Source organism: Ovis canadensis, chromosome 15 (assembly GCF_042477335.2).
Source record: "Ovis canadensis isolate MfBH-ARS-UI-01 breed Bighorn chromosome 15, ARS-UI_OviCan_v2, whole genome shotgun sequence".
NCBI classification, from domain to species: domain Eukaryota; kingdom Metazoa; phylum Chordata; class Mammalia; order Artiodactyla; family Bovidae; genus Ovis; species Ovis canadensis.
Window position 1 is genome coordinate 88,082,187 of NC_091259.1, and position 12,814 is coordinate 88,095,000.

At 58.7% G+C, this 12,814-nt stretch overlaps 2 protein-coding genes across 4 annotated transcripts in view; one reads left to right on the plus strand and one right to left on the minus strand.

The window, feature by feature from the left end:
* Nucleotides 1-72: 72 nt before the first annotated feature.
* SSRP1 (structure specific recognition protein 1) lies at nucleotides 73-10,041 on the minus strand. Its single transcript, XM_069554209.1, has 17 exons — nucleotides 9,732-10,041; nucleotides 9,177-9,299; nucleotides 8,570-8,755; nucleotides 7,830-7,935; nucleotides 7,364-7,554; nucleotides 7,048-7,278; nucleotides 6,838-6,941; nucleotides 6,623-6,751; nucleotides 6,194-6,415; nucleotides 5,144-5,216; nucleotides 4,628-4,766; nucleotides 4,491-4,536; nucleotides 2,508-2,637; nucleotides 1,927-2,097; nucleotides 1,691-1,779; nucleotides 818-1,004; nucleotides 73-567 (listed from the first exon to the last, which is right to left on the minus strand). The coding sequence occupies exons 2-17, from the start codon at nucleotides 9,228-9,230 to the stop codon at nucleotides 496-498; spliced, it is 2,130 nt and encodes a 709-aa protein (XP_069410310.1). The 5' UTR covers nucleotides 9,231-9,299; nucleotides 9,732-10,041; the 3' UTR covers nucleotides 73-495.
* A 1,496-nt stretch (nucleotides 10,042-11,537) lies between these two features.
* Nucleotides 11,538-12,814, plus strand: part of P2RX3 (purinergic receptor P2X 3) — a 35,988-nt gene continuing 34,711 nt past the window's right edge. For 2 of the 3 annotated variants that reach the window (XM_069553587.1, XM_069553589.1), the window contains exon 1: nucleotides 11,575-11,877. In XM_069553587.1, the coding sequence (XP_069409688.1) occupies nucleotides 11,759-11,877 (119 nt within the window). In that variant the 5' untranslated portion in view covers nucleotides 11,575-11,758. Of the gene's footprint in view, nucleotides 11,878-12,814 lie in introns of all 3 variants that reach the window. The other variant, XM_069553588.1, reaches the window with a different exon arrangement.

The following is a 12,814-nucleotide window of genomic DNA, read 5'->3' on the forward strand; positions in this document are numbered from 1 at the left end:
GAAGGGTCAGAGTGCAGTTGACACCAAGAGTGAGAGCCATACAGCAGGGGGAGAGAGAAGGCCTAAGGCCGATTTCCAAAGTCAGTTCCCTTTATTAAATGTTCATTTTCCACAGACCAGAAATACAAAATAAAAGTAGAAATAGGCCCCAGTCAGGAGCTACAGACCTGCCCTCACAGGACCCCTGCCTGCGGCAACTTGTACAGGACAAGCAGCAGCTATACCCCAAAGGGCGGGAAGGCAGGGGGCGCGGTGGGATCCAGCCCTGCCCTGGCCCCCACCGGATGTCTCCCCAGATTATAAACAGCCACTTTCTGAAGCCGCAGGGTGAGACGCCTCCCGTGCGGCCCCAGGGAAGTGCAGGCTAGCGGGAAAGCTTGTTCAGATGGCACAGAACCCGAGGATTGCATTTCATAGGAGAAAACAGGTACCAAAACACGGGTGGGGAGACTGGGGCTGGGATGGGGCAAGCCCCAGGAGACACAGTCTTCCTCTCTATTCATCAGATCCTGATGCTGAGTCTTCTGAGCTGGGGGGAGTACTGGCTAGTTCCTCTTCTTCAGAGTCCTGAAAGCCAAAGGTCTCTTACAGGGGAGAAGTACAGAGTCCAGGCCACCCTCCCCCGCAGCCACTTTTCAGGGAAGGACCCCCACTTGGCTACCGCTCCCTGCACCCCAGTGTTAAGCCTTCAGAAGCACAGATTCCACCCACCCACTCCCCTTCATTACCCCTCCGTCTAGGATTGTCTGTCTGTCCCGCCACCAGCCCAGGGGCCCCCACCCTTCCAGGCCCCACGGCCCCCCAAGCCCAGCCGCACCTCACTCCGCCTTCTCTTCTTTTTGCTCTTGTTTTCTCCGGAAGAGCTCTCATCACTGGACACAAACTCTTTGCTCTTGAAGCTCTCGCTCAGCTGCCTTGATGAAGACTTCGACGATGAGCCCCGGGAGGGTGTGGATTTCTTCTCCGTCTTCACTTTGACTTTCTTCTTCTTCTTGGACTTATCCCTAGGTGAGCAAGAGGGAAGTGGGTGCTGGGCCCTTGGGTTCCCCACATCATCAGGGCCGAACCTCTCCTGGCTTTCCCAGGGCCTTTCCCAATCCCAGCCACACTGCCCAGCTCATGTACACAGCCAGGCGCGTCAGCCCCAAGCGCCCCAGGGGAGCTCATCATAACTGAATCACCGGAAGGATCAGGGGCTACAGCCTGAAGCAGCCCCATATGCAAAACTTGCTTAACGTCTGTTGTTGTTGAGTCACTAAGTCGTGTCCCACTCTTCTGAGAGCCCGCTGACTGTAGCCCACCAGGCTCCTCTGTCCATGGCATTTCCCAGGCAAAAGTACTGGGGCACGTCACCGTTTCTGTCTCTAAGGGGTCTTCTAACGCTTGTTACTTTACCTTTAAAACTGCATGTGAGTTATGCTCCATAACAACTAGTGTTAATCTCCCCCACACCTTGAAATAAAATTGAAGGAAAATGTGGCTCTTAGGAAAATGAGCCGTATTTATCCAAGTTACTTTCAGAAATCCTCTAGGCCATTCCCCATACCTGGGCAACTGCCTACCCCGATCTGAGCAGCACTGCCCTACTGCAGTCAGAAGCATGCCTGTTAATACCCCAATTCTCAACCTGGAACTGCAGAAGTACCTGCCAGAAAAGCAGCTCCTGGGTCATTCTGTCCCCAGCTCTCACCTCTTGGAGGGCTCTCCACGGCCGCCTTCGTATTCCTTCATGGCTTTTTCATACTCCCGCCTGGCCTCCTCAGCCTTGCGATCCCACTCCTGTGTCACACAGGGAATGAAAAAAACAGAAAAAAAAAATTAGACCCCTGGCCCGACACAGGCAAAACCTGCACAGAACCGTAGCCCTGGGCCCGCCCGCCTCCGTCAGGTCCCAGGGTCCAACGCTGTGTGTCCGCGGCTCCTTGCCTCCTTCTTCTCCTTGGACATTCCCTTCCAGATCTCGCCCGCCTTCTTGGAGAGGTCCGTGACGCTGATGCCCGGATGGTCCGACTTGATCTTCTCCCGGCTGGCGTTTAGCCACAGCATGTAGGCGGACATGGGCCTCTTGGGGGCGTTGGGGTCCTTGCCCTTCTTTACCTGTGTAGGAACCCAGAGGCCATCAGCCACCTACTGCCCACAAAGCTCCACGTTCTCCCCAAGAGATGACCTGGACCTCCTTCTTAGAGGGACACAATGGAGAAAACACTGCGCAGTCAGGCTGGACGGAGAGCCGCCAAGGATGGAGACCATGACCTCAGCACCTGAGCCTGAGCTCACAAGGAACCCTCTCCTTGAGCTCCAAGGACAGAAGCCTGCTCCTAATTTGGATCTCCCAGAAGCTAATTGTCTCAAGGGCCATACTGAAAATTCTCCAGGCTCCTCCTCAAGGCCAGCGCCAGTGGTTACAAAACTAGGCCCAGCAGCACCAGTCCGCAGGCCCTACCGGGGGGTGCTACAGAAAGACTGAAAGAGGACGGCCGCCCCCCACCGCCCGGCAGAGTCTGCACCTCCAGGGGCTTCTTGCGGCTCTTGCGGTCCTTGGCCATCTTGGCCTTCTTAAGCTGCTTCCGTTTCTTCTCTTCCCGGTCACTGTCACCCTCGTTACTGGAGGAGCTGGCGGAGGCGTTGCTGTCAAACCTGTCAAGGACAGCGGGGCTCAGAGAGAGAGGAGAGCCCCCAACCAGCTTAGGACAGGACAGCGAGCCCAAAGACCCCCGCCCAGAAAGCAGAGGCAGAGCAGGGCTGTGGCGCGCGGCCTCCTCTTGCTGACGTGCCTTCAACCACCTGGTCCACCCCCGGGCCTTGGCAGCAGTTTCCTCCTTGAGTCCATCAACACGGGGGGGCCTCTGCGGCTTTCTTGGGTCACGGCCTAACCCAGACCCCACACCCCTGAAGACAAAGCCGCGGTCTCATCTTGCCCAGAAAATGCCCCAGGTCCACTTCACCGCTTCTTCTGAGCTAACTGTTTTAACCCTGCAGTCTTCTCTGATGAAGAGATAATGAGCTACCATGTAAAAAATGGGGGGGGCCACCTTCAGTCCAACCCAGTACCCCTAAGCGGTCCCCTCCACCACACGTGCTCAGCTCTTCAGAAGATGGAGCCCCCTTACACCTGCATCACGGTGCGGAGCCGTTTCCAAGACATGTTCACAAGCATTTGCTCACTGACTTTCCCAAGTACGTAGCAAGCAGAACTAGTGTGCTCCAGCAGAGTTTTCTCTTTTTCTTTTTTTGTGCTCAACCTTTGCTAATTCTTTTGGAACAAGAGAACTCCAATTCCCTGTTGGGAACCACCCAGCCCCATTCAGGGGGAGCCCACCCCAGCCACAGGCTCTAAGTGGGGTGGGGGGGGGTGGTGCATGGCTTAACTCTTAGTTCATCAGAGCACAGCTCAGAACTCAGACTCAGGAAGGGGAGGCAAGCACACCATCCACCACTGCTCTGAAAACAGCAGCACTTCTGAGTGTTAACTCGGAGGACTTAGCCTGCCCCGTGCTGCTCAGGGTCATTTAGCAATGCATGCACCCATCTAAAAATTAGGAAATCAGAAGTAAAAACTAATATTCCCCTCAACTTCCGAGCACCTGGATTCAGTCGTGGTGGTGGTGGTGGTGTAGTCGCTAAGTTGTGTCTCCTCTATCCATGGGATTTTTCCAGGCAAGAACACTGGAGTGGGTTGCCATCCCCTTCTCCAGGAAATCGTCCCCACCCAGGGATGGAACCCGTAACTCCCGAATTGCAGGTGGATTCTTCAGACAGGCTCAGGTCCGTCTGAGCCACCAGGGAAGCCTTTGGATTCAGGTGCCTGAGCCCAATTCTATCACCAGACTCTCTGGTTACATGACCTAATAAAACTCACTCTTACACGAAAATCAGTTTGAGTCATATTTCTGACATCGGCAATCGAGAGTCTCGATAGAGGAACTTCCCAGTGGGACACAGGTTTGATCCCTGCTCTGGGAAGATTCCAACACGCTGCAGAGCAGCTAAGCCCCGCGAGTCACAATTCCTGAAGCCCCTTGCACCCTAGAGCCCCTGCTCCAAAACAAGACAGACCACTGCAGTGAAAAGCCCACACCCCGAGAGCAGAGAGCAGCCCCTGCTCGCCGCCACCAGAGAAAGCCTGCACCCAGCGACGAACACCCAGCCCGGCCAAAAATAAAAATAAAGTTTTTTTAAAGTAGTGATGGACACTACCATCTCACAGAGGAGACACAGAGATGCACCGCCTGACCCGAGGACCGCAGCCGGGAAGCGGGCAAGCTCTGCCCCTACCCCCATTCTCCACTGTCGTTTTCTGGTTTCAGGAGATGCTTTGCACTCACAAAGCATCCTGACAACTTTAAAACGTGTCCCTGTATCACTTCAACAGCGGTCGCTTTTCTACCCTCGGTCGGTAGGTAGCTCCGGGACTTGGGAACGCTCAGAGATATTCCAGTCCCTGAAGCTTATGGGCCACCCTCACCCCGCCGAGTAGACCCACGACTCACTCCTCTGCGACGTCCTCCTCCTCTTCACCCGGGTTGAAGGACTCATCTGAAAAAGAGCACAGGCCGCGTGAGCTCTGCGCCCCACCCCCGCCCCTGGGGACCCTGCCCCGCCCCCCGCCAGGCCGCCCACCGCCCACCGGTCTCCTCTCCCGAGTCGTCGCTGCTGTCGTTGGCGTTCTCCTCGCGGATCTTGCCCTCCTCCTTCATCCGCTCCAGGTAGGCGTCGTGCTGGTCTTCGTCCGAGTCGGCGTATTCATCATAGTTGGGGTTCATGCCCTGCAGGGCGGGCGTGGGGCTCAGGGCCAGCCCCCCGACCCGCGCCCGCGGAAGCCATCCCCATGCCTGTGAGTAGCTCGGAGCAACCGCGCCTGGAGATGTCCACACACAGCTCAGCGCAGAGCGTCTGCCCGACTCCCTGCCAACCCAGTTAGTCCAAGCCCCTCCCGCGCCCGGCCCGCGGGGGGCCCCTGGGGGACTGCGGAGCCTGCTCTAAGGTCATGCCAGGAAACCTGTACCCGGAGGGGGAGGGTCTCACGCACCTCTTTTTTCTACAAAGGCGAGAAGAGAAGAGAGAGTGAAAAAGAAGCCGCGCCAACCCCAGCCCCTTCCCCGACAGAGAACAGGCAAGGCTCCTCCCAAGCACGCCCAGGTACCTCTTTCAGCCCTCGGTTTTTGATGTTGAGCTTCTTGGCGTTGACAAAGTCGAACAGCTTGCCATACTCCTCCCTGAGACGAGAGGGCCCCGTTACCCAGTGGGCAGGTCCGACACGGGGTGGGCTGTGGGCTGTCTCAACACCCCCAGGGGCCGCACGGACCAAGGGGCCCAAACCCTCGACAGCTCAACCACACCCGGGATCTCAGAGACCCCCGGCAGACAACAGGCAGAGAAGAGTCAGACGCTGGTCTTGAAAACTTACAGGATCTTAAGATTTCAGGGGAAGAAAACACAGGAAGCAGTGTGTGCCTGTCCACCAACACCCACAAGCAGCGGGGAGGCAGGCTGGGCGTTTTGCTGGTCTGTAACCCAGCCTTCCGGAGAAGGCGATGGCACCCCACTCCAGTACTCCTGCCTGGAGAATCCCATGGGCAGAGGAGGCTGGTGGGCTACCGTCCATGGGATCACTAGGAGTCGGACACGACTGAACGACTTCACTTTCACTTTTCACTTTCATGCATTGGAGAAGGAAATGGCAACCCACTCCAACGTTCTTGCCTGGAGAATCCCAGGGACAGGGGAGCCTGGTGGGCTGCTGTCTATGGGATTGCACAGAGTCGGACACGACTGAAGCGACTTAGCAGCAGCAGCAACCCAGCCTTCTCAGGCTGTTATGAAGGTTGACTGTAAACATGTCTGTGAAACATGTAGCCCCCAGCCAGCATTCAGTGAACAGCTGCTGTGTTCTCGGGCACAGAGATCATTCAAGGAAAGGAGGAGACAGCATTTCCATTGTGCGGGGAGAGGAAGAGGACTAGTACCAAATACATACGGCACTCAGATTTTTTTAAGTACAGAAAGCAAGCAATACAGCGGCTGCCGAAGGCTAAGCACCCCAAGAGAGAAGGCCAAATTCCAGGCAGCAAAAGAGAAACTGCTCAAGGCTCGACACATCAGAGGAGTCGCCTGCCTGGAGAGGCCGGGCCGCCCAGTGGAGGAGGCTGGGTCGGGGCCAGGGTGCCCGGGAGGGCTGGGCAGAGGCGCTCACCTCTCAATGCTGCTGAAGGTGTACTGGGTGCCCTGCTTGGTCTCAATTTCAAAGTCAAAGGAACGCGTGGTGGTGGTCCCGCGGGCGAAGTTGACAAAGGAGATCTCGTCGAAGCGGATGTGCACGGGCGGCTTGTGGACGTAGATGAAGCCCCGCTCCAGGGGGTACAGCAGCCCTGAGCTGGCCTTGTAGGAGCAGGTGATGCACTGGGCCCCCGAGTGCCTGGGGAGGGGGCGCGGTCAGTGCCGCCTGGGCAGCCCGCCTGGGCAACATGCCCCAAGCCCCCCGGTGTGTAGGCCTCAGGGGGCCTGCCCCCTCCAGCGACAGCCCACCCAGGGCCCCGCGGGGCGGCGTTCCCAGCAGGGGCTCACCTGAGAGCGCACCTCCCCACCCCCCATGGCAGGCAGCAGCCCAGGCTGGCGCGCTCACCCTTGGAAGTTGCCCGGGACCGTGATCTTGCGGTTCACCAGCGCTTTCATGACCCGGCTGACCATCTCGTAGAGGGATCCTGACATGTTCTTGGTGAGCCGCCCCTCGAAGCGCTTCTCCACCTCCTCCCTGAGGACAGCAAGAGGCGGGCGGGGTCGCTGCGGGCTTCCGCCTGCCCGCCCACCCCTGCCCAGGCGGGGGACAGCCTCACTCACTCGTTCATGTTGAGCGTCAGGGAGATGTCCTCGTCCTTGGAGAAAAGCAGGATGAGGAAGTGGTAGCGAGTCTGACCCTGCTTGATGGGAGGGTCCAGGCTGATCTGCGGGGGGAAGGACCGACCAGGCTCAGCGCCAGCCGGGGCTCGGAGGCCCAGCAGATGGCTAGACGGCCGTGGGTGGCAGCTGCCTCCCGAGGCCCCAGCTCACCACGAAGAACATCTGCCGCTGGTCCTTATGGGGCAGCAGGAAGAGCCGCAGCACCGTGGTGTAGGGGATCTTGTAGTCGAAGGTCTTGCCGTGCAGGTGCAGGAAGGTGGGGTAGATGCGGATGTCGTAGCGGCCTCGGGGCGTCAGGCACTGCAGCTCCCGGAAGATGCAGATGGCATCTCCCGTGGCCTGGATCACGTCCGCCTTCGACAGCACGTTCTGGGCGAAGGCCTGCCGAAGCACACGCGGGTCATGGAGCCGCTGGGAGCTGGCTGCGGGTCTATCGGGGCCCGCTCAGCACCGCGGAAAGCCTCACCTCGACGGGGTCCACGCCGTCCTCCTGGGTGGGCGGCACGTAGAAGCGCACCTCCATGAGGGAGACCTCCGCGTCATCGTTCTGGTGGAACTCCAGCGTCACCTCGTTCTTGCCAGTGGTGCACTGAGACACGTTGCTGAGAGGGATCTCGAAGACTGGCTGGTCGCCAATGTCGAAGGAAAGCAGCTGCCCTGTGGGGAAAAGGCGGACGACCCATCCACAGGCTCTTCCCCTGGCTCAGCGTAAACTGCGCTCCCACCAGACTGCAGCTTCCCTACGGAGAGGGCCCGGGGGCTGTCTGTTTCTCCCAGACCCTCTAATACACCGTTGATCCTCGATAAACACACAATCATTTACAAACGGACAGGCGATCAGAGGCAGTGGCAGAGAGAGAGCAAGACAAGTTAAAGGGAGAAATCTTTCATCTTTCCTCCGCCCCGAAAACTCAACCTCCCGCAGGACTCACCGCCAAACTTCACAGTTCCCCAGTTCCAGCCCTTCACACACAGGTCCTTCTCCATTAGCTCCAGGCGATAGTGAGTTTTGAAGAAATCAGAGAGTTTCTCAAACTCCTGTAGGGAGGGGAAAGAGAACCAGCCCAGTAAACTCCTGATGGCCTGAACACAAACTTGAACGTTCTGGGATTATCTGTTTCTGAGAAGCTGTCCCAGTATACCTTGTATCAGAAATCCTTGCTGACTTAATCACAGCTATAAAACCGTGTAAAAGACTGTTGGAAGAGGTTATTTCTGGGTTATTTCTCAGCCTGGGGGAGGAATACAGTAAGGGGCTGACGTTCCCAGTTAGGGGTCTCGCAATGTCTCTTCTGAGTCTGTATGGGTACTGCTTTAGTGAAAATGGAAACGAAAATGAAGTAAAGTTTTGAATGCACGCAGGTCACAATGGAAAAACAAAACCCAAACTAAAGCATCAGGCAAGACCCAGAACCTGGATAAAGACAACAGGCAGGAGCCACCAAAAAGAAAATCAAAACAGTAGAAAAACTTCTGGAGTTAGGCCACAAAGAAAAGTCCTGAGACTGGCGCAAAACTGAACGCTGACTGCTTAATGGCTTCACTGGTCCTGCTGTGAGGAGCCCAAACCAGCGACCGCAGTTACCAGAAGAAGGGGTAACTGTCGGTCTAGAGCATTAAAACTAAAGGAGATGCACAGTCAAGAGGGGGCGATGGCAACAGGGCGTCTCACCGATTCCCGGAAGCCATCGTACTTATAGACGTGGCCATTCTTCGTGAGCAGTTTAAGCCCGTGGCCCAGAGCCACCCGGCGCCAGATGCCTTCGGTCAGCTCCCCGGCCTGGATGTTGTCCACTTTGCCCGTCTTACTGTTCTTAAAGATGATGCCCTGGCGGCTCAGCCTCAGCCGACCATCATTCTGTGGGGGAAACAGGCCCAAATGTATGGGGAAGCCACAGCGCAGCAGCCCAGGGTCAGTCCCACCCGGCACCCCGTCTGGGCCCGCCTGACATCCACAGACTGGAGCAGCAGCAGCCGGGGGGAGCGCTGAGGGCGACCAGCCCACTAGGACCCTCGGGCTCTAATCCTGGCTCAGGCATCCACAACCCTTGCAGGGTCTCAGAGTTTCCAGGCTCCCGGACTGGGTATAGCAGCTGTGGGGCCCTTCAAGCGGACCTGATTCTGGTCCTTTCCCTGGGTACCGCTTCTCAGCTGGGGGGAACCCAAGGCACACACGGGTACTCTGACCCCCTTTTCCAAACCAGCATGCCCATTCAGAGCATGGGCATGATCAGTGGCCCTGCAGGTCCACTCGCCTCCCTCCGCGGGGCCCTTCTCACCATGGAGCCCTTCACCTCCTGATACACGTCGTTGAACTCCAGAGTTTCTGCCATGCTGACCTAGCCCTGTTGGTACCACCGAAACTCCTGGGTGAGCGCGCAGATGGAGGGCGCGCTGGGGATCTGGATTCGAGAGGGAGAGAGGTGGTAGGAAGGACAGCCGCTCACGGTGCCCCCGGATGGGCCCGCTTCGCCGGGCATGCGTCCTATCTCCTCCGCCCGGGGACCCGGGCCCAGTCCTGGGGTGCCGGGCCCAGTCCTGGGGTGTCGGGCCTGCCCCAAGAAGTGCTGAAACACCCCCCACACACACACCCGACACCCTCCCTGGGCGCTGCACCGGCCGCCGCGGCACCGAGCAGCGCAGCCCCCCGGGGCCGGCCGACTCAGCGCGCGAGGCGCCCCCGCAGGTCCCCCCAGCGCCCCCAGACCCGCAGCTCCCCCGCCCCCCAAAATGGACTCGCTCGCGGCCGGCCGCCTCCAACGCGGGCCGGCCCACCGCGCGCACCCCGCGGGGGAGCCGGGCCCGCGCCCTGCACGCGGCCGGCGACCACCCACCTCCTCGGGCCGGAGCCTCGCGGCCGCCGGCGCCCGGGCGGTAGGCGCGCCGGGGCGGGGGGACGGCGCGGGCGGGGGGCGGGCAGGGGCGCTGGGCAGGCTCTTCCCGCGTGCGCGGCCCCGCGTCCCGCCACCGGAAGCGCTGGCCACAGAGACGGCGGCCGGCTAGAGAGGCGCCGCCCGAGAGGCGGCCGGCTAGAGCGCCCGCGGCGCCGGAGGACCCGCGGGGCGCGCCGGGCCCCGCCCCCCCGCGCCACCGCTGACCCCGGACCCGCCCGCCCCCTCCGCGCTGCCCCCGATCCTCGGGCCCGGAAATTCGGGGCCCCTTAAACGCTAAAGACGTCTGGGCTTTTCAAAAGAGAATTTGCGTAGTGTTTTTATCAGACTGTGCCCCGAAGCGCGTGGCCCTCTCAATCAGCGCGTGTGTCTCCTATACAATAGTTGTTTCTGCGAAGCAGAAAGGAGTCTGACCCAAGAAGGAAAAGATTGGAGGAGTTGTGAAGAGAAGTGCCCCCTCCCACTGGCTTCTAGGAGAATGCAGGCGTTGATGTCACTGTGACTGCACCGCCCTCCCCTGTCCAGAGAGGACCGGGTCCTTTTGCAAATGAGCTCGCTGCACCCCCGAAACTTCCAGCAGCCCCTGCAAGTTGTGAATTGCCTGGAAGGGGCTGGCCAGCGGCCATGCCAAGTTCAAGCGCTGGTGTCAAGTTAATCACGGAGCCACAGCTGCTTTGAAAGCCTATCACCCTGGCACTGCGGAAGCCAGCCACCCCCACACCCCCGCCTTCTAGAGTCCTAGGGTGCATCTTGCAGAATCAGAGGCTGCCGGACTTGGGAGAGATGTCTGGGTTTCTCCGCTCCAACCTCTTTTTGCAGATGGGGAAAACAGGCCCTTAAGGGAGTAGCCCTGGGGTCTCAGTTGGCAACAGAGCTGAAGACAGATTTACGTACCACGGTCTAGCTCTCCTCTGTCATCCTCACCGTGACTCTACATTCAGAATGACTGACGATATGTGTCGTGCATGGAGACATAAGGGCAGAATGTTGAAACTTGAACATTTCTCTGACAGTCTGACCTGCAGTTACACCAGTAGCCTTGATTCTGGGACAAGAGACAATGTAAGCCCACCATTGTCCCCTGAACTCATGGCTTTACCCTCTGGGTGATGGCTGTTCCCACACTCTCTAGCAACATAAATTCAGCTAGATTCAATAAACATGCATTGAGCTCCGACACGGTGGTAGGATTTGAGGAAACTAGCAAGCAAGATGGAAACCGCTCCAAGCTTCCAGGAGCGTGTAATTAAACAGATGATTCGGATAAATACGCTGACGGACAGTAAAACAACCCCCCCAAAACACCCAGCGTTACAATGCAATGCTGGAGGTAGAAGTCCAGCAGCTGCCGCTGCCGGGTGAACAGGAAATAGAAACCAAGCCACTCTTTAGTTACCCTCTCCCGTGAGACCAGGAGAGAGGTTCGGGAGACCACCCCTCCCCCAACCCATGCTGCTGATGGCAGCTCTTGGAAAGAGGGGACTTGAGCGCTGTAGGCAGACAGGAATGAACTCAGCTCAAGCAGGCTGCTAGGTGGGTGGGGTGGGGTACTGCCAGGGGCTTTCAGGAGAGCGTGGAGCAGCTGGTGAGCTGGGATGGAGACGCGGCACAAGAGAACAGAACCGAAGCGGTAGACAGAGTGCAGATAAAGCCTAAGTCCCAGAGGGCCCCAGCCAGCTGCATCCCAAGCAATCAGGAGCCTGGGATTGGAGACCCCACCCCTGCCGTGACATCACAGGGGAGTGGGGTGGAGACCAACAAAAAGGGGGTCCCCCACCCTGGCCTTGGACTCTTGGCAGCCCAGAGGGTGGAGAGCAGAGAGAGGCTGAGCCCCGAGCTAGGGTTGCCTGACTTAAAGGAACAGGCTCCTCAAGCCCCCTCTAAGCCGCTCCCCCTCCCAGCCTCCATCCGGATGACCCCTCCGTCCTGAGACCACCATCAGGTCTCTCCTTAGGGGTCATTCCCTCAGCATGAACTGCATCTCAGATTTCTTCACCTACGAGACCACCAAGTCGGTGGTCGTGAAGAGCTGGACCATTGGGATCATCAACAGAGCGGTTCAGCTTCTCATCATCTCCTACTTCGTGGGGTGAGTCTCTGGCCCCCCAGGATCTAGAAACCTGAAGTCCTAGCAACCCCGAGGGCTGCCCTGAGTCCCGTCCTCCCCCGCCTGCCCTCAGTGTTGCTGCCCAGCTGCCTAAGTGTCTCCCGTTTTGGGGGGCAGCAGCCTCATCTGTGGGGACCTGTCCCAGGCACTGGCCTCCGCTGCCGTCACTGGGGAATTCTTTTACCCACTAAACCCTCCAGAGCTGGACCGTGGCCATCACCCTGAGGAGGGGGGCTCTTGCCCTTCCACCATCTCCCCTTCCCTCTCTCGTCTCCCCCAGCCCCAGCCCCAGCCCCAGCCAGAGAACAGACCCATTGCCTTCAGTCAACTCTTCAGGGGTCTCGGAAAGATGAGGGAGCCAGGGGAAGGCGATGAGACAAGGGAGTCGGCGACAGGTTGACCAGGTGGATGGTGGAGAGGGCTCAGAGAAGGGGCGGGCTGGGCAAGATGCTGCAAGAACGTGGAAGAGGAGCCCTCGATCTCTGACCGCAGGACCAGGGGGTGGCGTTGGAGTGGGGGACCCTGCTCCTGTGGGGGGGCGGGCGGTGGGCAGAAACGAGTGCAAACACCCCTCAAGGAAAGATTTACTGCAGAGCAAGGAGGCTTTCCTGAGCATGACATGGGGACCGCCCCCCTCAAGGACCAGAAATACTCCCCTTTGTCAGAGAGCATCAGTGCCCTACGTCCACCTGACTTCATGTCCTAGAATCCACCCTGGGAGTTGCTTAAGAGCCAGGAAGGTCCGAACACCCCTTCTTGGCCCCCACCTCTTGCAGGTACACAATGCACACACGTACACACACGTATTCACAAAGGTTCATGAAACAGACAATGGCCGGGGGGGAAGCACAGGTTCTGTCCTTCTCGTGGTCATTCGAATCAGGAAAGCGGGACAGAAACCTCGGAGGTCTGTTCTTTT

Bases quoted from the DNA above. Each gene is read 5' to 3' on its own strand.
- SSRP1 (XM_069554209.1), bottom strand. From the start codon at position 9,230: ATGGCAGAAACTCTGGAGTTCAACGACGTGTATCAGGAGGTGAAGGGC. The intron at 7,936-8,569 runs GTGAGACGCCCT...CCCTCCCTACAG, and splicing joins ACGATGGCTTCCGGGAATCG to GAGTTTGAGAAACTCTCTGA. The intron at 1,005-1,690 runs GTGAGAGCTGGG...TTGCTCACCTAG, and splicing joins CGTGGAGAGCCCTCCAAGAG to GGATAAGTCCAAGAAGAAGA.